The following is a 27,446-nucleotide window of genomic DNA, read 5'->3' on the forward strand; positions in this document are numbered from 1 at the left end:
CTGTGATGCAAATAAATGTGCAGTAAGTGATGCCAGCTGGGAGATCTGCTTCAGAAACACCCTCCTGCTTCAAAACGGGCTGTCAGAGAATCCACCAAATGACACGTCACTGGGCCTTCCTCCCACCTGCACCAGCATGTGGGTCCTGCCACAGGGCACGGAGAGGAAGAGGAGGAACACAGCTTTAATTACAGCATCACACGGAGTCCAACCTCCCAGTTTCACGTGCTGTGAGATGGGAGCCCTTGGTATCCGCATTGCACCTGCCTCTTTTGGGACGTTCATTCTGGCATTTCCTGAGCAAATCTTTTGGAAGCCATTCAAAATATTCGTGCATGTAATTAAATGCAGAACTCCACAGTAGCATGGGGGTGCTGATCTTAAGAAAATTCTCCTTTCTTACACGCAGGCAGATGGGGGTGTGCAAGGAAGCAGTGAGACACTATTGATCTGCACGATAAGCAGCATGCAGAGGGGAAACCACAGACACAAAATATGGGCTCCAGTTACAAAAAGGTTCCACTGATAAATATTTTATAAAGGTTAAATGACTATAACATGCTAGAAAGATGGTGTAGTTGTAAGATTTACGTGTTGGAGCTGACGGTATCATTAGAAGGTTTAATGGACAGTTAAAGGCAATGATTAGAAGCAACCTATTGGACTGTAATTGCTGATTTGCCTTTTACTCAAATATCTATTAAGTCTTTTATTAACCCTCTGTATGACCCTCACTATAAATTCCGATCACAACGATTCCTGGGTTTCGGTCCTATCCACTTGACAATCTTCCCTGATTAGAAAACCCATTGTAGTCAGTGCTTGTAATTAAGCGTTATCAATACACTCGGTTATGCCACCGAAAGAAAACCGAAGTTTACTGCAGGGCTTTCCAATAGTTAAGCTCCTGGCCACCTGGGAGGACAGCATTGCTTACAGAAGGCACGTTTCAAAGCAGTTTACAATTAGTTCCTTCTTCCTGCTATTCCAGTTTACTGGTGCTCCCCCCTTTTCCTTTTGCCGCGTTCCCCTTGGGATATATGGAGTCAGTAACAGTGAATAAAGTGATACAATTAAATTAAACGCAGCAAGCTTCAGCAGGCACAGCTCCTGATCCTGCGAGATGCCAAGTGCTCTCGAGCCAAGACCAGGTACTTAGAGCTCTCCTACAAAAGAAACAAGCAGAAAAGACAAAGGACTAAACTCATTAGTATGGAAGAGGCACAAAGAGGGGCACCTCTCCCCTCACCTACAGGACTACTACCGAATCACTGAAACGGCCAATTACCCAGGACATCACTGCAATATCAATTCCCATCCTTGCCTCCCGTTGTCCTATGAAAATCAATGATGATACCATCGGTGCATATTGGCTTTCATGTACTTTGGCACTCCTATCTCCCCAAACTGCTGAAGCCAGTAATTGATATTACAGTCTGTTCTTTATAGGATGCTTAATAACGAAATAGGTTTTTAATGAGCCCAGTCATACCCCATTGTTTTATTTATTTTTTCATAAAGCCAAGTAATGCTAAGGGAGCTGCCGAGGATGACTCCACGGGCCACATTCACAGCAATGTCTGCTTTTCCTGGCATTGCCAAGGAGCAGACTTTCACTTTTATGACACCATTCATACGTAGATTTTGAAGCACTTTACAAACACCTCCCGTAAGGAATAATCAGACAAGTGGTAGCAAAACGAAATTCAGAGCCCTCAGAGTCACCTGCAGGATGTTCACAGTAGCCCTATCTGAGCAAAGCTGAGCAAAGGACAAGTTAATACAAACCTGAGAATAGTATCTATTCAATAACTACCATTCCCAGAATAATTTCAATCACAGCTTTATACCCTCAGTAGGTGAGAATCCTTGGGGAATTCTGAACAAAAATTCCTGAGCCAAATGAATATATTTTGAAAAGCCACATCACCATCAGATCTAGGCTTCGTACAGTTTGTGAAGGGTAAAGAAAGCAGCGAGCACAGCTCAGGGTTCCCTTGTCTGACCCCCAGAAATCAGCCTGGTGGCTGCTGCGTGTGGGAGCAAACCCCCTCGGGGGGCTGAGGCACCCGTATCACACCCCAGTCATACCCCCAGTCCCACAGTCCAGGAGTAGGGAACGACACAGGGCTACTCCATCACCTGTGGGGCACCTGGAAAGTCTCTTCCATCAGTGAGCTAAAGTGCCCCGGCCATGGACCAGGCTTTAGGGCTGCTCACCCATTGCCTCAGAGGTGGCAATGCAATGAGAACACTTTGCTGGGTCTCTGAACTCTTCAAGCTGCCCCGGTTGCCTCTGTAAGGAGCTGCCAGAAGCACACGCCTACAGAGTGATCGATCTGGCATTTCCTTCCATTTTGGAAAAGGAAAGAAAGCAAGCCGCGGGACTTTGCCAGAAGCAATTCTAATGGCAGCAAAGTTGGCTAAAAGAGAATCTCCAGAGCCTGTGGCAGCAGTCCACATTGGTTATTTTTCTTAATTCCAGCTCATAAATCCTGTAAGCACTTTACATCAACATTAATTGGAAGTCAGGGGTTCACAGTACCCCGCAGGAATTAACGCTACCGAATCAGCACAAAGCCTTCCACCACGCTGCATAAGCATTTCAGCCCCACAAAAAGCCTCAGAACTCTGTTTTTATTTTGGGGCAAGCAGAATTTTATGAGCAAATACAGATCTTCTGCTTCATCTTGTTCCATTAACTGCAACAAGGCTCTTCAGCCTCTCTCCTCCCAGATTACTCTAATTCAATGCCAGTCTCCAGCCACAGCTGCCAACATTTTGATACCCAGTACAAGTTCATTTAAGCCTCTTAGTGGGAGCAGTACAGCATTGAGGACTTTAATTTTCTCTCAGTCTTACATGACTAATGGAGTCTGAGTGAAATTCCAGCTGTTTACTTCACGTTTTAACAGCACTGTTCATCTCAGATGGCATTTTACAAAAAAACAGCACTTACAGCCATACCCAGTATGAGGCCAGGGCGTGCTGTGTGCAGAACAACTAGTGAGAAGATACTTCGTGATCCTAAAAGTTTGCAGTCTAAATAGGGAAGGAATGAGAAGGTGAAACAAACATCAGGGACTTGTGGATTAGCAGATCAACAGCATGGTCGAGTCCAGAATCCAGGTGAGAGTGTCAGTCTTGTGTCCTGAATGTTGCTACTAAGGCATTAGCAGAGCTCTGCGATACCTCTGAAGGATCAGTGCACCCATGTAGATCTTGAGAGCTGATGCAAGGGCTAACCAAGAATCTCCCACAAAAGCCCACGTAATGACTTCCAAATCTCAAGCTTCTTTCCCATCTCCTCCATCTCTCCTACACCTCAGAAGGATGTCACGTCCACAGATTGAGGTATATTATGGAATAGGTTAATTACAGAATAATTTAGGTTGGAAGTGATCACCAAACTCGAGCTCCTCCTCAAAACAGGGCACATCCCAAAGTGAAATCAGGTTGCTCAGGGATTGACCAAGTTACAGTACCTGCAAGGACAGAGACTTCACAGCCTCTCTGGGCAACCCATTCCAGTTTTAGGCATCTTCACTGTGAAATAAAATTACCTCACATTGTACCCATTGCACCTTGTCCTGTTTTCAGGTTCCATCCCTCTCTCTATATCCCTCCTTAAGGGAGTGGAAGACTGCAAGTGGATCCTCTTTTAGCCATCAGTTGTCCTGGGTAAACAAGCATGGCTCTCTCAACTTTTCCTTATGCTTTCTAGCCAGTTGGCCCCCAACCTGTACTAATTCATGTTGGCAAAACAGTGCCTTTGCCTTGTGAACCTCGTTGATGTTCTTCTGAAGTGAAGCTCTGCTCCAATCCAAGCAGCAACTGCTCCCCACCCCACAATTCAGTTTCATCCATGAACTTGCTGAGGGGACGTGTTGCCCCTTCATCCTGATGTTCAACAGAATCAGCCCCAGTGCTGATCAACTGAAGCTGCCTGCCAGTTTGACTCCAAGCCATTCATCAAACCATTCATCATCATTCCTTGAGTCAACAGTCCAGTCTTCCATCCACTATCCCATACACATCCCCACAGTTTAGCTTTGGACAAAGATTGCTTTGGAGATCGTGTCAGAAGCCTTGTCACCGTAAACAACACCCACTGCTATTGCTTCATCCACAGAGATGTCACTTAATTCTAGGAGATAATGAATTGGTCAGGAATCCTGCTCAGTTTTTGCCATTCTCAATTATCTTCTTGCTCTTTGGATGCCTGGGAAGTTGCTTCCAACATGACGTGCTCCATAAGCTCTTCAGGGACTGAGGAGCCCAGCCTGCAGTTCATGGAGTCCTCCTCCTTGCGTTTCTGTAGACCCTCATTCATTTAAGAAACTTGTGGGAGGCTGTATGGGAAGGAAAATTTGAGTAATGAGAATGAGAAGCAGCCCAGTGGAACATGAAACCACAAAGTCCTTACAGTGTTTCCTTTGCTTTATTTGGTAGCGGGGGAGAAAGAGTATCCTGAGCTGACACCTGCCGTGCCAATTTTCCACCTGGAATGCTATTAACAGCCAAAGTACACAGCGTTGGAAACAGAGTTATTAACTGCCAGATCTTTCCTGTGGTGTCACACAGAACACTACAACCAAGCAGGTATCTGGATAGAACTGAAACAAGGAAATATTTCTGCTCCTTCAACTCCCGCTGTAGACTGGAAGATTCTTCTCTGTAAAACCTGATGTTCGCAAAGAAAATCAGGAAAGATACTTAAATGTAAAAAGGAAACTGAATGCCAGATTCTCATCTCATGACAATTTTCTTTTCCTTTGAGAAGTCCAGCTCCTGTTAGCTAATAGTGTCTCCTCCTGCTTTCAGTCTGTTAGCTGAGTGCACAACCAACACGAAAGAAGAGTCAAGACCGGTGTGTATAAAATTAGCATTACAATCTGGTGTTGCTGGTTCTGATAGAACAATAAAAACAACTTTCCTCTAGAAAACATTATGCAATTTAAAGTTAATAGGTATATATTTACAACCAAACCCATCTGTATTACTCTGAGTACACTCAGACAGAGTCTGCAGAGAGAAAAACTGGAAGACACTACAGCACTCAACTCAATAAATCAAACAAGGTGTTCATTTTAGCATTAATACCACTTCAGTGGAATATTTCTTGGAAAATTTGTAAGTACATATGAGCTGAACTATGCTTAAGAGCTGCAGGAGTGTCTGTCTGTGTAGGTAACATTCCCTTCTCAGAGCTCATACAGCATTTGACACCCTTACTTTTTTCGCCATAGATCTTTCCTAGGCGTTCTGGTCACCTCTAGTTTAGCTGCCGTTTTCTCTCTTAGACGCCTTTCTAAGGTATCAATATTTAAAGAAGAAGAAATAAAAGAAAATCAGAAATGGATGGCCTGGGAGTGACTGCTCCTTTCACAGGCGTTAGCTTAATCTAGATAATTTCCCAGGAAGATTCAGTAACATGTATAAAATCAGTCAATATTTAGTCCAGAGCATGACATTTAAAACAACATGGGTTACCCAGGAGCCAAGTCTTATTGACTTTCCATGACATTTATTCTTCCTAATACCTCAGTTGATTTAGAAAGTGGAACTTAGTAATTTTTGTAATGTAGTACAGTTTCTTCCCCTCCAAATCTCTCTGTGCCTTGTATGGGCTTAGTGAATGATATTTTGAAGTATTAGGCATGATTATGACATTCTTGCCTTACATCTAATCTGGCTTAGACCTGTGCAGTTTGCATCTGCTTCTTTGATTTATGAGACATTCTGCCAACATTGTTGTGGTACAAAACCGACAGAGACCAGCAAACACAACTTGATTTTCAGCAGCTGTCTGGAGCAGCTTAAGGTGTTACTGCCCTAAAAGCTGCTTGTTGCCATCTCCTGGCTGGAAGCTGGGAGGAAGGAAGATGCTCCTCTTGAATCAAAGCCAACAAGCCAGAATGTGGGAGGCCTCCTTGTTTGCTCCAGGGCAAGGTCAAAGCCTTGAAGCGTGCCGGTGGTGGCTGGTGCTACGCTGGCTGATTTTGCACTGCACTGCACCATGCCCAGCCTGACTCCCTGCAGCTGGTGTGCTAACCCCCAGCTGAGCAACGGGTTTGTCGCTTTGGCCACCTTCTAGGCAGCATGTCTGTCCACATCTCAGTGCCTACACGGCCTGATGTAAAGGCACTGGGTCAGCTGTGAACCCAAACTGACAAAGCAGGCAGGGCAGTTTTCTGCAGAGGCTAACACCTCAGAAAGCATTGTGCTAATTGCTGGTAAATGCTACCTTAAGAACAAATCAAAGGATGTCTACTACAGAAAATCTGCCTGAATACACACCATACAACCATTAGGTTTCACATGGTAGTTATATGGATAACAAAATCCCTTTACCTATTGTGGAAAGATCCCAAAGCCCCTAGACCCATAGCTCTGCAATCCAGCAATTTAAAACAAGGCAGAAGAAGTGTTCACTGTTAGTAACTCATAACAGAAGTCTTTTGTATTCACATGCAACCAGCACCACAACCCCAATCTCAAAGATACAGAAAAAAATGAGCATATTCGTAATGCTAGAAGCCAGTCTTCTATTCCAAAATTAGACTCAAGGATAAGTTCAGGCTACGATTCACATTCATGTTGCAAGAAAGTGTGCTAGCATAGGTATTATTAATTTACAGTGGCTGTCACCATCCCTCGCCTCCAAACCTTTGTTGGGAGAGGAAACAAGTAAATGCCTCTCCTTTCCTTCTGTGCAAAGCTGGCAGTCTCTTTGCTGGGACAAAGGTTCAAAAGCATCTGTACAAAGCTGAGCTTCTCATTAAGCAAAGATTCCTAAATTAAACTTGGTGATTAAAATTTGTGTGGAGAAGAAAAGCCTGTAAAACATTTAAAACAGCAACAACACTATTAAAGCAATTTCACGTTAGAACTCAAGTTAACAGTGAAAGAAATAATAAGCTTACTAAGTCAAACCCTTCCCTGCAATGCCTGAATTGCTTTCAAGTGAACTCTTCATGACAGCATGTGACTTAATTAGGAAGCTCCACATTTTAATTCAACATTCACAGCCTGCAAAACTATCAAAAGGTGTCCATCTATTTATTTTATATAATTGCTCGAATTTAAATGAAACCGGTAGAATACAAATAGAGGCTCCGGCTTGGTTACCGTGAAAGCACTAATAGACTCTGCAGGCATTTTCCAATCAAGAAGTAATGGCTTGAGTCGATCCTAACATCATGCACAGCAACGTTTCTGGATTTTGTTTGTCTGTTTGTCTCTGCTAGGAGAGACTGCCAACTTTATTAAGTGGGTAAGGAACTCTGCTCGCTGGATTTTTTTTCCGTTTTATTTTCAAAGTGGAGCTCTGGGGTCGCATTTATATACAAAAATAAACATTACCAGTAGACTTCATAAACTGCATGCTGGTTTGGTTTGTTATTTAAGAAAAATCTTTAGAAATAAGATAGGGAGAGAAATTTGACAGAGGCAGATTTGATCTTTGCCTTTATCTATAATTAATGTTGTTAGAGTTTATTTTTTTAGCGCACTTATTGATTTGTAAACTCCAAACAGCACAACACAACTGGGTTGCATCCGACATTCTTCTGCGGCAAGATATCACTGGAACCATTACAGGGATCAATTAACACAGCCAGATCAGACCCTTGTGAAACAGGGAATGTGGCTCTGCTAAAAGCCAGCCCACTCAGGACATAAATTTTGCATACTGACAAAAGAAGAGTGGAGTGCTGTGGCTTCTTACCAAATACACCCCACAGAAATAAAAGAAACTCACTGGTTTTGTGAGACATTTTCAGACAAGAAATCAATCAGCATCACATAACCAAAGCAAACTTTAATTCGGGATATGCAGCGAGTCAGAAGGCATAAAAGGTGAGTCTGCAACATTAACGATCTCAGGTGGAAAGGCACAGAACCAACATAAAGACATGGGCTTCCAGGAGCCACCTCTACCAGGACACTAACAGTAAAGGTGTTATTTCCATAGATGCCCAATCAACAAAATCTGAGATTTTCATGGGAGCAGCAGGAAGGAAGCCTCCTTGCTTTCCAAATCGCTACTGAAATGCACCAAGGAGAAAAGCAACAGGAGTACAGAGGAGTGATACGCACCCAGCCCAGCTTTCCAACTCCTGTTCTTGTGAATGTATTATAATGCTGCAGTCGAGATGGAGAATTTATGCTTTCTAAAATCTCAGCTGAAAGGACCCAGAGACATTGAACTACATGAACTGTGAATCTGTGCTCAAAAAATGAAGGAAAAAAGCTATCTCTAACAGGATTTAAACCAAGGAATCAACAACCTGAAAGTGTCAAAACTCGCGCTGCCATCCATTTGTGACCCTTGGGGAGTCTTAATAGAGTTTGAGGTCAAAAGGAGTTGAGAGTGCTTTTATTTCCACACAACAGCACAGTTACAGAGTTTTACTTCATTTTAAAACAGGGAACTGCAGTCCTTTAAAGCAAAGGGCTCAGAAAGCTTGCCTTGAACGTATGAAGCTTTCGTAGTCCCCTGCCATCCTTCTAGCAGCCCTGCTCTAGCGGAGGCTGAATAGAGCTGTTAAATCAGCGTACGTGTCCATGCGACCTTCAGCGTGGAGTGGTTTTTCCTGCAACCATGAAGTGTCTGCAGTGGTGACAAGTTATTCTCTGAGTAAGCTGGGGTGTGTATATATCACCAGCTGATACGAGATTTCACGTAGTAATCTCACCCTGCTCAGCAGAGTTAGCGTGACATCTGCTGCTTCGTGATATAGAACGGAGTAAAATTGAGTTTTATAATGTAAGTGCTGACAAAAACTGTACGTGAAATACCACTCGTGCAATGAACACAGGGCAAACAGAGCCACCATTATGGGCTCGGTAATATCTCATACACAGTCCTTGATTTTCAGAATTAATTTCACTGGGAAATTGAATGTTTGACAAGACACGGAGGGGATTTTTAAGAGGGCTATTGGCAGAAGCGACCTCAATTTAACATATCAGCTGAAAGATAGTACCTCTCATCGCGTAGCTGCTTCTAAAATCAGTCTTCAGTGACAGCACCAAATAAGAATCAAAGTCCTGGGGCAAAACTACAAACAGCCTCATAACTTTCTGCTTCAAAAGTGAGTCCATAGCAGCAATTAATGCTCTGCCAAAGCCAGGGACTTCACGGATGAATAGAAATTCATCAGGACTTGCAAGTAATGTAGAGACATTTTTTCCATTGGACAAAACTAAAAGCTCTTTCAGCTTCAAACCTCCCCAGAAATTCTTCTGCAAAGGTCTTTTCCATCCTAAAAGATTCTAGGATTCTTCATCTCCAAGGAAGAGGCACCAGTCTTATTTCACAAATAACCCAGCCGAGGCTGAAGGACACGCGTTGCAGAGAGATGCTAAGGCTAGAAAGGTGAATTTTCAAGGACTTCCTGGCAGGGAACTCTCAAGAAGCTCCGTGAAAGCTGTGTAAGTGGGAGTTTTAAAAATCTGCCGACACTGATTTGCTTAGCATGGCACGTGAGGAGTAAAGCAATAAAGGAAACTTGTGGGGACCAGCCCTGTGCCCCTCCCAGTCTTGAAGATGACAGCTTGTGCCTCTTATCATCTTCGCTTCACAACCTAAACATGCTACATTCCCATGTTCCTGGGCTGCTGTATTATCACTGCAGCACATCTTTCCCAAGACACGTTGCTTTCCACAACCTTAACCCCATCTATAATTTGTGTCACCTCAGGAGCAGGCAGATTTCCAAAGCAGAGTTAACATTTCAGTTATCAGCCTCTCATTTTTTAAATTAATATTTACAATATTCATAAAAAATTCATACTTACTACGGCAATCTGTATTATTCGCATGCTAATGATGAGAGTAAAAGAATTCATTAAAAATAAATAAAAATCAGCAGGCAGAAAAAAAGGAACCATAAACATTTCTAGACACATGATATTTCCAAGGAAGGAGAAAAAAATGAAGCAGCTCTACTAAAAATTCAGATTTTCATGTCAATACAAGGGAGACCAGAACATTAAATGCTGGGGGTGAAATATGAATCTTCTGTTTACAGAGAAATTGCTCAACTGGGGGCTGTGCAGCCTAACAGGGAGACATCAGATAATTTCAAAATAAAGACTAGATGGTAAATCTCAGTTTAGACCTACTTCTGTGCAAATCTTATTCCCCACTATTTCTTTCTGACACGCTTGTTTCATTAAAACAGAAGCTTTGGAAAAACTCCCGTCATCCTATTTGCTTTTATATTACTCTTTTTTTTTTCTTTTTATAACCACAACAGATTGTGATATTATAATTATCTAAAAAATCAAAGCCTCTCCCCCACTGTGGTTTCCGGATACTCTGTAGGCAATATCAAACCCGAACAGCTCATGGGCACCGACCCTCATTTGTTTCTACAGAGGGCTTCTGCCTCATCAGGTGTGTGGGGGAGAATTGCAGGCTAAGCTACAGGACAGGAACCAGCATCCTTTCTCTGAGGCAACACAGGCTTCTCTAATCCACCTGAAAGGCACAGATTTGAGTTACTGTGCCCTATCTGTGCTGCCTACCCTCATACAAGCAGTCGCAGAGGTAAACACAATTTGCCCGCATGGGTAAATCAGCAGAGGGGAAGAAACCCACCCAAGCATCGTCTGTCCTGAAGAGCAGCACAACAGGAGCAGGTCAGTCTTGTGCCTAGCAGGGGAGCGCCGCTGATATCAGAAAACTAACAGCGAGGATAAATTTAGCGCTGCTTAATGAAGATGAGAACTGTACTGCAGCTGAAAAATTGTCTGCACCCTCTCTGAGCAGCAGTAAAACATCAGGGGATGCATTCTCAGTATGGCTTGCATTTATTTGTTTTTATTCTTGATGCCAGTCAGTGTCAAAAAACAGAATACTTTCATAGCAGTAAAAAACAATTACTCCTACACCTCCTACTCCTCCTTAGCTAAAGGAAAGAAAAGATATTAAAACACCACAAATTGCCGTTTTCAATAGAGGATTTTTACCTGCAGTGACTTTTTTCCAAATATGAATAAATTTGAGGAAAAGGCTTGCTGTCCTTGCAAACACAATGAGTGAGAGAAAATTTGATTTTATTGATTTTCAGAGGCGCTTCCAGAACACAAGCTAACGTATAAGAAGAAAATATTGCTGAAATGTTTTCACAGGTATGTTCCTTTTACCTCAGAACTTCAGAAAAGTAATTTAAGATCTTTCTAACTGCTTTCTGCCGGCCGTCACTTCTGTGTGCCATATGAGGCAGCAGCATCTCGTTATAAACACGATGGGTTTTATTTTCAATATGGCCCAAGCACTGGGTAAACATTTATGATTAAATCAGATAAATCAACCTTATCCTTTTTTAATGAGTAGGAACAAATACACCAACTTCAACGTGACTGAAAAGAGAGAAAAACTAGGACATGAGCCCTGGCACCAACAGTTAGAGAGAACAAGAAACATCAAGGATAAGCAATGAGTACTGTGGCACGTCACAAATGTTGCTGAAGAAAGGAGAACCAAGATGGAAATAGCCAACTCAGCTTTTGCAAACATTTATAAAGTTCTTCCTAAGGACAGAAATCTTTTTCACTCATCCCAAGCATTCAATTTTCCTCCTTATTCATTTAACTAATTATTCAAAGAAGCTGCAGAAGGAGGCTTTTAAGGAGAACCCTGAGCTTTCAAGATATATTTGCTACAACTGACCTAAGAAAGCAATTCAGGTGCCTAAAGACAGGTATCTCGAAACATTGCAAATGAGACATCAGCATGGGGTTGGTGGAAACACCACAAGACTTCCCAAGACCTGTGCCCTTTCTGGAGCAGCCAGCAGAGGCCAGGTGGGATATGTGGGGTGTCTTCAGAGGGGCTACACACCCTTGGCACCCGAACTGCTCGTTTTGTAACTTGTGTGGTGGAAAAAAACAGAATTCTGCTGCCAGCCCTACCAATGGATACAAAAGCCCCACAGCGGCAGTGCTGGTAGAACAAAACAAAGCCTGACACTCAGGTTATGCCTTGACACTTTGGAAGTCAAAACTCTGCTTGGTTTTAATAACATGTCACTGCTTCCAGACTAATACATTGCATGTCAGCTCGGCTCCTCTGCTCCAAATGATCTTTTCTTCCAGAAAGCAGTGAGCTGTATTTCACGTAAATGCAGGAGTTCAAATAAAGGGCACTTACATGGCAATGGGGGAATGCTGCAAACGATGTTCCAGAAAGTCCCTAAACGGACTGAGATCTCACCATAGAGCACTGAATTTTCTAGAAGGAAACACAGTTGATTCTACAGGAATGAGTTTCTCTAAACCACAGATTTATATTTATATATACAGACTTCTCTAAACTAGAATTTCACCAAAACATACAAGGAAAATACATCATAACACGATGAATATCCAACTCCTGGTGTATGCAGGCTGAGAGTGATCAGACTGCCACAAATTTTCTGGAGCTGCAAGAGGAGAACATATGCGAAGACCAAAATATTTATGTGCACACACAGAGATTAGATGCAGGATTTCAGCCGGTGCATTTTAATTTTTCTTTTTTTGCTCATAGCTTTCATAAAATTTATTTGGAGTTTAAAACACTGGCATTTCTCTATGTCAGCTCGGTACATGTCATTAATATTAACTAAAGAAAATAGGGGAAGATGCAAATAGAGTCAGAGTGAATTTACAGCTTGTGTAGCATTTACCCCTCTGGGGCCAGCCCTATTTGTTTGGGGTGTGTGTGTCTGCCTGGGATGGAGCTCTTTTTTCCCAGCAGCCTGCATGGGGCTGTGTTTTACCTCTGTAACTAATGCAGTGCTGCTAACACACTGATGTTTTAGCTGTCACTGAGCAGCAGCAAGGCCTTCCCCATTTTTCATCCTGCCCCCCAGCAGCTAGGGAAAGGACACAGCTGGGACTGCTAGCCCAGGCTGACACGCCAAGCACCACGAGCAGCAATAAACCTGGGGCATCTTTCCAAGGGAGTCTCTTTGCAGAGACAGACTGGGCATCAGTCTGCTGGGAGGTGGTGATTGCCTTTCCATCACTTGTGGTTTTGGTCTTTCCTTCACTTCCCAAATTGTGTTTATCTCAGCCCAGGAGTTTTTCTTGGTTTTGCCCTTCTCATTCTCTCCCTGTCCTGCTGCAGGGGAAAGTAAGCAAGCAGCTGGTTGGCGCTTAGTTGCTGGCTAGGGTCAACCCATCACATTGTGCAAACAGAGCAAGATAAATGTGTGCTGTCTCTCCCATTTAGAGACTCTGCCTGAAGGGTGACACTGCCTTAAGCCATCATCTACCTTCCATCAGCACTTTCCACTTACTTAGGGATCTGCAGAGCCCTTAATAAAGGCAGGCAAAATCTGAGAAGCAAAGAGCTGGGTGAATTTGCTCCCACCTGGCAACGTATTCATCCCAAAGCAGGAGTAGCAATAAGGATGCTGCCTTTAATGCCCAACTCTTTCCTGTGCTATGCTCTTGCCTGACCTTGCCTGTCGGTGTGCTGGCCGATGATCTCCGCAGTAGAGCTGGAGTTTACAGAAATGCTGGCTCTGAAACAATCACTCACAATGCAGAGAAGTACAGGGAGTACATTTACAACTCTTTATCTCTAAAGGCTCAAATTCTTGTTAGTTTATCTTTTAATTCAACTGGTATTAACAAGTGTTATTGAAAGACAAGAAGCAACAGTCCGAAACATCTCCTTCTGTTCAAAATAACAGAAAAGCTGTTGAATCTACACATAGACAGTCAGTGATGTGTCTGCAGAGCACTTCGGAGCTGTCTGACACAAGCTGCCTCAGACACCAGTTGCCTTCCAGAAGTGCAACCAGCTCAGGGCTAATCAGCATGACTTACTGTGCAGGGGTTTGTGGCAAAGACAGAATCCTTTGCTACTTCCAGGCTTTGTGTGACTCCCACAAAGCTGGCCTAAGTGGCTCTGTCCTCCAGAACATGCATCACTGCAGTAACAGTACAGACAGACCCTTTGGTTTCTGTGCATTACACCAAATTAGGAAGATTAACGCATTAACAGTTCGTAACTGCAACACATTCTTACAAATATTTTTCCTACGTATTTGTCCCATTTTACTTAAAACAACTGCAGGATAACTGCATTTCTCATTTGTCTCAGCTCTTTCAAACTTGCATGCCTCACTCCAAGGAAGGAGTGGATTTTTATAGCTGTAACCCAACAGTAATTTTATTCGTTAAGACTTTGCCAGCCAAGGCACTTGGGAAGCCGTAGAACAGTAATAAACACATATTTTAAAAGACACGATAGAAATATCATTTTAAAAATAGACTTAAAGTACAAATTAAGAAAGCAGAAAACTACAGGACAGCACTAGTCAGGAAAGAAAATAATTTTTAAAAAGGGTTAAGCTCTTTGAAATGGATGAGGCTGCTTTGTTCAGTACTAAAGATGAAATAGTGGTTCTCCACCTTAATGCTTCAGAAATGAACATGGTGCAGTTGAAGCAAGATGTTAAATCACAAAGGTGGTGTTCTTGACCACAGATAACAATAAGATCTTCAGTAAGGACAGCCTGAGCACAACCCAAGAATGAGTAAGTGAGCAGAGAGGGAAGCCGTGTGGTAAAGAGGTTTTTCCACTCCAAAGAAAGCAGACGTGGCAATAGGAAGTGCGGAGCAGGAGGTAAGAGAGGAAGAAGGAGAAAGAACAGAAAAGCCAAAATCAAAGGACCGGCGATGGGTTTTATAGGGAACGAGAAGCAGCTTCTCCAGACAGGTCAGTGCAGAGACAGGCAGTGGGAGCTGGTCGTGGGTGCCGAGGGAAAGACAACGTGCTTGAAGCTGCAGCAGCAGAATTCCACTTAACACACAGACATACAGATTCCCTTCCTGGTATTTTATTTTATAAACATCTATCACAACAGCATTCGTGGTGCTGAACCATTAATTTTCTGGTTTCTGATTGATTAATAACACATTAACCTGAGGTGATTCATAAATCTGAGGTGACCTTTAGAGCAGCAGTGGAAGTACTTTGGGGGACAACTCTTGCAAAGCTTAAAGCAGCCACACGGCTGCTTTCTGAACAAGCTGCAAGTCCTGGGGGTGTCAAACAAGGGCTTTCACTCACTCCTGTCTGTACCTGCCTGGCACAGGTTTTACATTCAAGTAAATTCCAATATACCACAGATAACAAATACAGAGGGTTATATCACAAATACACGTGACAGAACTCAAGAGATATCAAGGAAAATCTACCACCACCGCGCCTTAAATTTCACCAGTCTAATGTTGATATGAGCTCTTACAACAGGTTTGAAGTTGTGTGTTCACCGATGCTAGTGGAAAGGAAACAATGTGTGAGCCCTCATTTGGAGACAGGTTTAAATGTAGCTTTGGAAATTGTGGCCTCTGCAAAAAGCACCAAAAGGGCATCTGGTAGATTTTATTTCTGTGGAAATCAGGTATTTGGAAGCTTTTTATTCCCTCCCAACTCCAGCTATTTTTAGCTGAACTTTTTGTCCCTTTTCTGGCAAGACCCATCTCGCTAGACTAGGGCTGAAGGCAGAATACCCATGGTCTCCCCAGAGCGTTCACCCCCTCATTAACCATGCACAGAAACACAATTAAAAGCTTCCTAGAGGAGCTGGATAAAAGCAGAAGATAACCTTTTTTAATTTTTGCTTTATGCTTCATGTCTTCATAGCTCCTGAATAGGCTTGCAGAGCAGCAGCAGCAGCATTCCCCCTTTGTTAGGCGGCCCGATGCAGGAGGAGCAGCCTGCCTGTGGCATGAGCTGTGAATTAGAGCGCTGAAACACCGTGCCCAAACAGAGCCCCGTGCACTGGCCCAACCAAGTATGCAGTTCAACCTCTTGTCAGTCACCAGAAAAAAAAAAATAAATGTAAAAAGCAAGAGAGAAACATTTGCACAAGTCACACTTGAGCAATAAATAGCCAGGCCTCGGGCTCTTACAGCACTACTGGCAGCCTACTTGCCTAGCACCTGGCTTGGCAGTCCTTCACCATGCAGCGTTCCCTTTGACTAATACAAATCACTTGCACACAAGGGCAGCAGGAATGAGCCCACAGCAGCTAATTCATCAAATCTTAAAGAAAAATTGAAAAAGAAAAATGTAGATCTGCATGTCCAAATACCATTCCAATAAGAGCATTTCTGCCTCCGTACAGACACAGACACCGACTTCTGCCTTCCTGGCAAAACCTGAACGTAACAGGACAGGGGAGAGCACAGGCTAACACAGTTGACCTCTTTTTCTGTCAACGTGTTCTGAGAAGCTGAAAGAGAACAATTTATTTTGAAGAAAAATATTAAGAAAATCAATGGCACCACACGAAGAGTCTATGAGAATCACGATTGATTTGAAAGCCCTCTTCCCAAAGCTCAGTAATTTTGTCTCAAGGCATAAAGTCACATCAGGATGATAAAAGATTGTTTCAGTACACGTGAACAGCTTGCTTCTGGCTGGTAACTAGTTGCTTACTGAAGAAGACAGACAGACAAAGCTTGATTGACAGAGCTTTTCCATTTCTATATTGCAAGAAATGTTACAAGACATATATGAGTGTCCCTGATAACGAGGGCTAAAATAACAACTCATAATAGATAGCCATTTGCAAATCCTTGGGATACCAGATGACTTACGCTCGAATATTACAATAAATTTCCTGTGAAATTGTTGCACGCTGCTTTGGGGTAGGATCTCTTCTGCGTCCTCCTAGGAACAGAATTTTTGTTATTCTAAATTGCTCTAATTAGCTCTCCTCAGAGCCCCGTGGCTATAGCTATTAGATTTCCAACACAGCGACAACCTTCTCCAGGCAACAAGATAGTTACAAAATGTACCTTTCAAATTAGTTAGCAAAAAGCTCTGTGAACTCGGAGGGTACTCTGTAACCAGAATGAGATGGATGATTCTGTATTTTCAGCCTACGGAGAAACTCGGCAGAAAGTAGGTAATACACATGCTCTCTTGGGAGAGATTTCTTTAAATGTCTGCACTAAAACTTACGAATTTTGAACATACAGATTAATTATTTTCGTAGTGCTCTCATGAAAAGGAAGGACAGCTACACCCTCCCCACCCCACCCGTGTCTACATGGGACTTAGAGTTTCTGGATTCGAGTCATGATTTAATCTTCATTGTCCTGTCTGAAATGTTTCCAGGGTATAGCTGATCTTCACAGAGATTATTTATTTTTTATTACTATTCTGCACACAAGAATCTGTCCTTAACTTTACACTAGAGATCTTCCTGGGGCAGCCTATAGGATACTACAGGTAAGTGTTCTTTTCTGAGATCTTTTCTAAAGGGCACAGGTATGAATAACAAGTTTGTTTTCACCACTGAATAGTTCAGTAACCGTCTAACAGCTAAATTAACATTTTTAAATTTGATTTCGCTATTTCCTGATAACCGGCTTGAAAGGTCACTGCTAGAATATTTACAAAGAGATTTTTTTCATTCCACTTGCTCCCACCGTCGTTCAATATTTGGCTCTGATTAGGCTGACATATAACATATCTGATCGGGGAGGATATGATACCCTTTTGCGTTAGCCTCAAAACATTAATAATGCAATTCATATTTGCAATACAAGGGTAATGACATTCTGTTTACGGGTTGCATATCAGTAGATAATGCCTTAGCATTAGGAGACAGGACTGGTGCTTGTTTTCATAGAAATAGAAATGCCTTAGTTTTTCATTTAATTTTTTGAGCACAAATCTTGCATTGATGGCATTTTTCATCTCAAAAGACTACAAGTCTCTTTCCTACACGGGTAAAGTTGATTACAGAAAAAGAGCCTTAGCATTCCTTTGACATTTTGCATTTCCAAAATATCACAGAAATTCCCTTGTGCAGTCTGACCAACTTTCTTGCAAGGTATTGAAAGTTTACTGCCCTTGATTTGTAGTCGTGTGGAAATTAGGTTAAGTAACTGCACAAGGCTACAAAGTGAATCGCTAGAAGAACCAGGAATTACCTCCAGACTACCTGGTTCACACAAATCAGAGGCAGGAGTCACTTCTAACCCCACCAAGCTGAAAAGCAACAACTGCCTAATCTTAATGTTTTGGAATTCAGGATAAGCATTACTTATCATCAGATAATATTCAAACCCAGCATTTATGGAAAGAGTAAAGGACCGTGTGACATAGAGATGACTACTCTGGAACAAAACGATGCTTGTTATCCAACATCTGGGACTGCAAACCACATCAAGCAACAGATGCTGAATACTAATTAGTAGAGTATTAAAAAAAAATAATAAAAAAAAATAAAAAACAAGACAACCCACTAGGTGGCACTACAATTAAAACAAAACAGACTACAACGGTGTAAATCAGAACAAAGCAGGGGAAAGTCTTTTTTGTCTTTTTTTTCTTTCTTTTTTTTTTTTGGTCAAAGAGTCTTCCAAAGTGGGACGGTACTTACAGCCACCATCAGTCATGACGCAAACAAGCTCTGGGTGAGCATGCATGCTCTTATTTTGTGCTGCTCATGCTCCTCAGTCTTGACCCAAAATTCACTTTCACTGTAGATTATCTTGAAAATTTGCTTACAAAAGGCCTATGAACTATCATTTTGGGTAAATGGCTCCTAATACAGGAATTAACTCATTTCAGAAGTCTTGAACCCAATATATTTTACTCAACTATTAATACAGACAATGGTCTCTTTCCACCCTTCTTTTATCAATTCTGCCATTTACTGATCAATCATTGATCAAGCACAACTCCCAGAGATGGTAGGCAGCTGAGAACAAAGAAAGGCTGGCACAGGAAGCTACATGCTAAGGGTTTCAGGAAAATCCAACAGAAAATGAAGGTAAGACAGGCAGACTAGTTCTCTAGGCATTGTAAGGAACCAGTAATCTTTCCAGGAAACAGTTTTAGAAACTTCAGACCTAAAGGCCCACTTACCTTTTCTGTCTCATTTCTTCACAGCTTTCTGTGGGTAACCTCTTTTACGGTTATTCCCGTTTTTCAGCTTGTTCTCTCAAATCTACTGCACAGCATTATCAGCATCTTCAACAGATTTCCTCAACTGCATCTTTATTATGAGGATGAAGCTTGGGATCTGTTACTTATCTGCTTGCCAGACAGCAGGAGGCAGACACCAACAGCACTTAAGATTGGTCCAGCGCTAATGGTTGGACCAGGTGATCGTGGAGGTCTTTTCCAACCATAATGATTCTATGATGATTCTAAAGCCACACCAGCCCATGGCATACATGCTCTTCCTCTGCTTTGTCCTGTATAGGCAAGCTGTTGGGCTGCATCAGTGTCACATCTCAAAACAATGACCATCAGACTGCTGACCATCAGAATTAAACTATTTGCTTAGTTCTGCTCTCGTAGATGCTGCCTGTTGTCACCCAGGAGTGTTAATGGTGTGCTTCTGGCTCTTCCAATTTGTCCCTCAGGAGCAGAAATGCACCACAAGGTAACTGTAAGTGACAACAAGTCTCTGGAATATAACAATTGCAGTGATAAAAGGCCACTGGCCCCGTTACATCATTTATCCTCCTTTCTGCAGAGGCCATGACGTGGCACATCATAGATGAGCAAACCGTCCCAAATAAAGGCTGTGCTGAAAACTTAGTGCAGTCTGCCACATTTTAACTTAGCAAGGTACTAGCTTTTGCAGGATTCTCATGTGGCAAGCTAGAATTTCTTCTGCAGCTTCTTTTTAGTAATACTTTAATCATACTCTTGAATGTATCATTTACGAACTTGCATTATGGTATCTGCATCTTCGTTATCCTTCAGACTGATTTTGGAAAGTGCAGAAATGCCTGCAGAAATCAGGTGAACAGCTGGTGTTCAGGCGCCTGTGAGTAATCTAGCTCTCACTTTGGGACCATGCAATGCTTGTGTGTGGCTTTTTTCCTCTTCAAAATGATGATCACAAAACAACTGACAGGACTGATGAGGTTAAGAAGCCATTGGGGTATCACCAAGGTGGATTTATGTGGCATCCAGTTACACAGGGCACTGGTAGAAATGAGCAGCACAAGCAGGCAGCCGTGTTTCACAGTGTTAACAGCATTATCCTTTCTGACAAAATAAATAAATAAATAAATAAAGAGATTTTAGGTGGTGTTTGTTGTCCAAACAGCGCGTTACAAGCCATTTACAGTGGACGTGTATACATGTATATGATGACAAGCTCCAAGTGGAAGTTTGAAAACCAACCACAGCCAGCTGCAACAAGGAAAAAGGGCCTCTCCCACAGCCTAGCGCCCCAAGCAGGCATTTATTACTCGTAACGAGGGCAGTTCCAGAAGCTGAGCCTCAGCCCCCTGTCAGTCCCAGCTCCCACAGGTACACAGAGCGCACCACCTGCGGCTACCCAATCTCCTCGTTCTCAGCCTAACCAGCTCTGACAGGAGACCCCTTCCTGACCTCGGCCAGCGCCAGCCCAGCTGTCTCTCCTGTCACTTACAGCCCCGAAGCGGGGTGAGGAGAGCCCTGCCTGCCTGCCTGCCCGCCCGCCCGCCGCAGAGCCGCCCCCTCCTGTCCGCCCCCGCCTCCCTCCCCACACAAAATGGCCGCCGCCCGCCTCCCACCACAGGCTGCCCGGAAGAGCTGCAAGTCCCGCCCCCTGCCCTCCCTCCCCCTCCCTCCCTATGGCCTGACGCCCTCATCCCCCTCGCGGATTGGCTGTCGGCCGCGTCCCTCACGGCCCCTCAGCTCGCTGATTGGCGGCGGCCGGGCAAGGCAGGAGCCATGGCGGCGGTGGCGGCCCGGGGCGCGCTGCGCTCGCGCTCCCCGCTGCTGGGCTGGGCGCTGAGGTGAGGGAGCGGGGCCGGGGCCGCGATCGGGGCCGAGCCGGGACGGCGGGGCCGGGCCGGGCTCCCCCAGTCCCGGGCCGGGTTAAACGAGGCTGGGAAGCGACAGCGAGCCTTGAGCCAGCGCCCCGGGGCCGGCCTGGCGTGTGAGGGCCATGGGGGGATCGGTTTGTGAGGCGAAACGCCCCGCTGGGGAGGTGAAATGTCCAAAAAGCGCTGATCCCTTACAAAAAAAGGCACCCCATTAACGTTATTCTCCTCTTTTTTCGTCCCAGGACGTCTCCGCGACTGCTCTGTGTGGCGACGCAGCAGAAAAACCCCGGGCAGAATGTGGAGGAGGAGCAGAGCCAGAGCCCCGGCGAGCAGAAGGCCGAAGCCAGCCCCGCCGAGAAGGTGCTGGGCGAGGAGAAGGCCAGGCTGGAGGAGCAGCTGAAGGAAGTCACCGTGAGTGCCCTGTGGCGGTCGCTCTGCCTCCCTCCCAAATTGCATGCCTCACATCTCGGTGACAGGTTCTCAGTGCTCAGTCTGCTCGCGGTAACGTGACTGCGGTGCAGCTGATGTAATGAAGCTGTAATTCAGTGAGTTCCTTAAACATAAGCTTAGATACGCTGCGAGACTTTACGTGTAGCCCTTCCTGGTCCAAAATGACTGTGGGCAGTTTCATTCTGATTTCTGGATATAACTGGACCTCTGCTAGGCTGGAAATTTGTTACTGGGTTTCACTGATTTCATTACACTGAGATTTTTGCTCAGTGGAAAAATAGTTTTTGGAAGCTCATTTAAGGGCTAGAATGCTTTTGAGGTGTGTATTCTTCTAGACTTCCTGAAAACAGCTGCTGATTTTTCCAAAGGTTAAAGTTAATGATTCTTAGCTTTTGTATAATACTGTACTTATTACATGCTTTTGAAGTGAGAGTTTCAACCCATCTCTTCTAGAGATATCTTTAAACACAAGACTGGCCTGTCATGTTCGTTCTCTCTAGCCTAAAGCATCTTGCATTCCATCTTGTGCATGACTTAGCAGAGAGTGAAGAATGCCCTGAGAGGTGGCAGATGTGGGTTAAATAAAGGCATTGCTTTTCTGGATGAGTGCTTTAAGTAAAACATCTTTCTAGAACATGTGGCACCTGAAGAGGTAGCCCAGAACCTTCTGTTAAAGCAGTGCCTGTACGTCATGTGCACTGAGATTCCTTTCTGCTGCCCTTACCAAAGCACTGAAAGACAAAACAGAGACATCTTTTAATGCTTCTGTTGACAGTATTTGCTATTGGCTACTTAAGGTGTCTCTTCAGTCAACTTGTTGACTGTTTTTCATCAGTCTTGCAATTCTTCACATGCACATGAAAGTTAAGCTTCCTGAGTGTGAAAGCCCAGTGTGGAGTTCTGGTTTAGATCATAGAGCACCCAACCTCAAATGTCAAAGCTTATAGAATTTAGTTATAAATACATTTACTGCATGGACACCTTGCTAGGAACACACCTAAGCTTAACCTGATAAACAGAGTTAGGGTTTGTAGTTTGTAAGGTTTGAAAAACTTGGAGGACACCCTGTGGTATGTATGTAGAGGGAAGAGATAGTTTGAAAGTAATGCTTGGGTTGAATCTTGTTTGCTACGGTGTCAGAATACCTTATTGCTTATGAAGGCTTTCTGTGAACACTTACCAAAAAAAACAGAAGTCTTCAATTCAGAAAATTTCATGCCTTAACACTTCATAGCGTTTGTTTTTGTTTGTTTGTTTTTCCAGCTAAGCAGTTAACAAACGCTGAGTCTGGAAGTCTTACTTTCTCTCCCTCACTTCTGTCTGCACTGACACGAAGCAAACGTTTGCCTTTGTAAGAGGGATGCTGTGATAATTGCCATATTGTCTTCAGATTACTCTAAGACAGAGGATTCAGGCAATGTAACTGTTTTTAAAAAAAGAGTTGTTTTATACTGACTTTGCAGTTTTGAATCATTGTCAACTACTCAACCGCTTGGAATGAAACCTCTTCTCTAACTTGTTTTTCTTCTTCAGGACAAGTACAAGCGCGCCTTGGCAGATGCAGAAAACGTGAGGCAAAGAAGCCAGAAACTAGTAGAAGAGGCAAAGTTATACGGTCAGTGAAGGCTCTTTTTGTGTATAAGACACAGGAATAACAAGATAAAGTGCAAAGCCTGAACAATTGAGTTGACTGTCCAGAAGCTTTGACAAGTTCTACTTTACAGTTATTCTGGGCACTGGGTTTAAAGAAGATGTATTAGAGGGACAGAGGTTTAAATGGTTCCTTGCTTTGTATCAGAATTGTAATCATCTTACTCTAGACAAGGGCAAGACTGAGCAAGCTGTAGTCAACAATTTGAATTTTTCTTTAAATTTGACGTGATTTCCTACCTGTATTGCATTGGCACATTTTTCTTTAGTAAGGTTTGCAGCCTGACGTTTGCCTTTTTCACATGCTTGGTCTCAAAACAGAGTGCAAAAAAACAACCAAGAGCATGGAATACTAGCTTGCTTTTATCTTTTCCCTTGTTTTGTTGTTATCGTTATTCTTGTTTGTTTTACCTTTTATATTCGAATAACATTCCTGTTCTGCTGAAGGCCACAGCTTTCAGATACAGGTAGAACACTGCTAGGAATGTCCAATTGCTGGTTTTGAGGCGTGCTAGAAATGTACCTTTCTTCAAGAGCTGCTGACATCTGATAGAGCTTTCTGACGTTCCAAAACAATTTCTGTTTTACAGAGCTGTGCAAAAACTGTAGAAGAGTGCTATGTCATCTAAGTGTTTGACCGTCGCTCCAATTTGAAAAATTAGTTACCCTCCTTTGCCAGCTGTATAGTTTTATTCTGAATGCAAAAGTTTCAATTTCTGCATACAGGATTTTTAGTTAATCATAGAATCATAGAATATCCTGAGTTGGAAGGGACCCTTAAGGATCATCAAGTCCAACTCTTGACACCGCACAGGTCTACCCAAAAGTTCAGACCATGTGACTAAGTGCACAGTCCAATCTCTTCTTAAATTCAGACAGGCTCGGTGCAGTGACCACTTCCCTGGGGAGCCTGTTCCAGTGAATGTGCATGTTTTTTAAAAAAAAATCACTCAATTGCATGGCATTGTACAATTTTTATGGATGTTTGAATGCTTCATCCTGAAATTCTTTTTCAGTAAGCGCTGTTTCACTGATGTGCTGCGTATTGCAGAAGGGCCTTGAGTCATAGCTGAGCCCAGAGATGCTATCATAGAAATAAATACTCAAATGCAACTTCTCATGAAAAGTAAATTAAAGATAATCTGCATGATTATAAGTTTCATCATTCATACAGGATTGCTCTTTCTGTTAGAGAAGAGAAACTCTTCTTTGAGACTTGCGTAAATCCACAGAGATGCAGTCACAGATACCTAGAGAGATCATTTAAACAAACAGCAAAACAAGAAACTTCTTGAAGAGTCTGGTTAGGTTTGATCCAGATCACTAGTCAACTTGTTAATAGGTGCTTTAGACACTTAAGCCCTTACCGTAGTTTCAGGCTAAATTTAAAGTTTTGATTCATGTGTTAATATTTTTGGAACTAATTGGATGCTTTTAGTTACAGCTCTCTAAAGAGTTGTGCAGTTATTAAAGTGACTTTTTCCTGAGAACTAGTTGATCCCTGTAGATTTTGCAAGGTGCTTCTGTAGTTCATTTTGTTTAAACCAAAGACTTGTTCTCTGGTAATGCTGCAATCCCTTCTTGGTAAGGGGTGGGGAGGAAGAATTAAAAAGGCTGAGTGATTAAAAGACTAAATGATCAAGGCTACCAGAATGCAGTGTACTTTGTCATTGTCTTACTTCTGCATAGAAATGTTATTCGACTAAGTTGTGTTGGTCTTTCGTGATTGCTTGAGACAATTTACCTGAAGGGAGATTAATCTGGATTCCTCTAGAGTGAGCCAGAGATCAACTTCAGGACACAGGCTGCTGTTAGTTTAGGAATTACTCACTCCTTGTGAAGCTCAGCTTCTGACACACCGTAAAAGTGGCTTGTAGTGGGAGGGAAGAGATGGGAGTTCCTTCATTGAAGAATGCCTGTTCAACTCTTCAGAGCCCTCATCAGTCTGACTACAAGCTTTTTCTTCTGCAGATATTTTTAGTGCTTCAGATTAAAGGGGAGGAGTAGGGCAATGTAATGCTTTGGACTTGAGGTGAATCCCACAATGGAAGAGACAAAAGATACGTTCCTTAACACGAGGGAATGCCTTGAAGCCATCTGAAGGTTTTGGTAACTTCTGTTAATATTAATTAACAGCTAACTGTTAAAGTCAGCTCACCAGCTTCAGCTCTTCCAAGTATGAGTTGAGATACTTTCTACTTATAACTAGAAGTGGGGTGTGAATTTTATTGAATCTGTAATAGTTCTGTGTCATCAGGCAAAACCAGGAAGGACTTCTTAATCCCAAATGTATACTATGTTACGCCTTCTCAAAAACCTAAAAGGTTACAGGTTAGTGCATAGTGTTTGGTTTGTGCTTTGGTTTTGTTGTTTGGCTTTTTAATGCTTGCTTCCCTCACCAGACTAATCCTGTTCCTTCCCCTTCTGTTTCTTTTTAGGGATTCAGAGCTTCTGTAAGGACTTACTAGAAGTTGCAGACATTTTGGAGAAAGCAACAGAAAGTGTTCCAAAAGAAGAAATTAAGGATGAAAATCCTCACCTGAAGAGCTTGTATGAAGGTCTTGTCATGACAGAAGTACAGATTCAGAAAGTGTTCAAAAAACATGGCCTGCTCAGACTGAATCCTGTCGGAGCCAAGTTCGATCCCTACGAACACGAGGCGCTGTTCCACGCTCCCATGGAGGGGAAGGAGCCGGGCACTATCGCACTAGTATCCAAGATTGGCTATAAGCTGCACGGGCGTACGCTGCGGCCGGCCTTGGTGGGTGTTGTGAAAGACGCTTAGCTGCTTAATCAGAGAATTGAAAATGCCATACAATTATTAAACAGCTGGATGGTTTTTCTCTTACATCATGCTTCCCTTATTCCCCTGTCCCACAAGAGGTTTCAATGAATCCGTTGAGGTCTCCCAGTCAAAGTGAAGCAAACAATGAATTTCTGTTGCTTAGTGGCCTTCAACATGGGTGTTCTTTAGGCTCTCTTTGAATAGTTACTACAACCATGGCTTCTGACAGTGTGTTACACTGAAAGGAAGTAAATGCTCACAAGAACCTTGCAATCTCACGTTTATCACCGCGTAGATTGCAAGTCCACACAACGGTTCAGAGTTCCTTTTGGGTTTTAGAACCTAATGTTGCAGAAGCAGGTGAGGTAAAACAGAAGACCAGTTCTCTGCAAGTATCCATCAGCTTTTGCGTGCTGATGGATATGTTTTTTTGTGTTTTTTTTTTTTTAAGAATGCTGATTCAGAAATAGTCTCTCTACATCTGAAACTGAAACCTTTGTGACTTCTGACCTGTAAATAAAAGGCAGTGGAGAGCAGACATGCTTTGTAACTGTTCCACCCTATTAGTTCTCCAGTAAAGTTGACTCACGAAAACCATCTAATACTTGTATGGCATTGAAGAACCAATAGAACTTATCCTATCTCTGGATTTTTAATTTAATATTGTATAAATTGGTTTAAACAATTTTGATAGTCCTGTAACTTCCAAGCTCTATAATCAGTTTGTTATGCAAACTGTAGGTAAAACCCTGCTGAAATATACCTATATAGAATACCTATAGAAGTGAATAGCCGAGAGTTTGGTACCTACTATATTTTAGAATTACATAAATAATTGCATGTAAGTGGCTCAAACACAAATGTGAATGGTTTCATCTCCATTTCTTTCATTTATTCATCTTGGGTCTTAGGCTGCAACAGAACTTTGCCCACATGCAGCTCTTGCCACATTTAATTCTACCTGCTGCTCCCAGTTGTGCAGAATCAGCCTAAAATACAATACAGTGATTAACAGAGTGCTTTGTTCTGCATCTGTCTGGTCACCTGGATCGGAGTGGATGGGACTTGGCAAATCACAGAGCTGACAAAGTGTCTGTCCTCTTAGAGCTTCAAAGTCCAGGTGTTTAACACACAAGACAAACATCAAAGTTACGCACCTTATTTAGGACCTGGTAAACAAACAGTAAGTACTTCTGAATTTTTCACCTTCGCTTCTGGCTGTCTCGGATTAAGGAGCTTCTTAGTTTAAGGCTCTAGTATTTTTTTATTTTTTAAAATTCAGGTGCAGAGTTGCCAACAGTTCACCGAACACTACACCTATTCATAGTGAGAAGTGATTATTTAAGATTTTTTCCAGTACTGGTTTGCCTCATGAGAACCAGACAGGCAACTAGGAACAGCCAAAGTGCATACAGCTGTTTTGGGGTTAATCACGCTTGGGAATTCACTTACCAACTTTTCAAGTCTTTCTCAACTAACAAAATCAATGCTTTGACTGGATAGGGGAGGGAGAATAATTTTTGGTGACTGTGAAGACAGCTTGAGTGTTAACTTCTTAAACTAATCAAGAACAGAGATGAAAAGGCAAAGATTACATATAAAACTACAGGAGAAAGGGATTCCAAACAGCCGAAGTGAATTTGGTAGTAACTTCCTCCCAGCTGTGGCTGTGTGAAGTGGGATGGAGGATGGAACCTGTGTTCAGCTGTGACATGCCCTTAAAGGACCAGCATTAACTTCTGTACCTTTTTAAAAGCAA

The 27,446-nt window shown here is 42.8% G+C and overlaps 2 protein-coding genes across 2 annotated transcripts in view; one reads left to right on the forward strand and one right to left on the reverse strand.

The window, feature by feature from the left end:
- SORCS2 (sortilin related VPS10 domain containing receptor 2) overlaps nucleotides 1–20,437 on the reverse strand; it is a 595,072-nt gene extending 574,635 nt beyond the window's left edge. The window contains exon 1 of the mRNA XM_068679841.1: nucleotides 18,899–20,437. The gene's annotated coding sequence lies outside the window, so the exon portion shown is untranslated. The remainder of the gene's footprint in view (nucleotides 1–18,898) is intronic.
- Nucleotides 20,438–20,615: 178 nt separating this feature from the next.
- GRPEL1 (GrpE like 1, mitochondrial) lies at nucleotides 20,616–26,548 on the forward strand. Its single transcript, XM_068679854.1, has 4 exons — nucleotides 20,616–20,772; nucleotides 21,045–21,213; nucleotides 22,786–22,867; nucleotides 25,341–26,548. The coding sequence occupies exons 1-4, from the start codon at nucleotides 20,708–20,710 to the stop codon at nucleotides 25,685–25,687; spliced, it is 663 nt and encodes a 220-aa protein (XP_068535955.1). The 5' UTR covers nucleotides 20,616–20,707; the 3' UTR covers nucleotides 25,688–26,548.
- The last annotated feature ends 898 nt before the right edge of the window (nucleotides 26,549–27,446 follow it).

The sequence above is a fragment of the Anas acuta genome, chromosome 4 (assembly GCF_963932015.1).
Source record: "Anas acuta chromosome 4, bAnaAcu1.1, whole genome shotgun sequence".
NCBI classification, from domain to species: domain Eukaryota; kingdom Metazoa; phylum Chordata; class Aves; order Anseriformes; family Anatidae; genus Anas; species Anas acuta.

Bases quoted from the DNA above. Each gene is read 5' to 3' on its own strand.
- GRPEL1 (XM_068679854.1), top strand. From the start codon at position 20,708: ATGGCGGCGGTGGCGGCCCGGGGCGCGCTGCGCTCGCGCTCCCCGCTG. The intron at 20,773-21,044 runs GTGAGGGAGCGG...TTTTCGTCCCAG, and splicing joins CTGCTGGGCTGGGCGCTGAG to GACGTCTCCGCGACTGCTCT. The intron at 21,214-22,785 runs GTGAGTGCCCTG...TTTCTTCTTCAG, and splicing joins AGCAGCTGAAGGAAGTCACC to GACAAGTACAAGCGCGCCTT.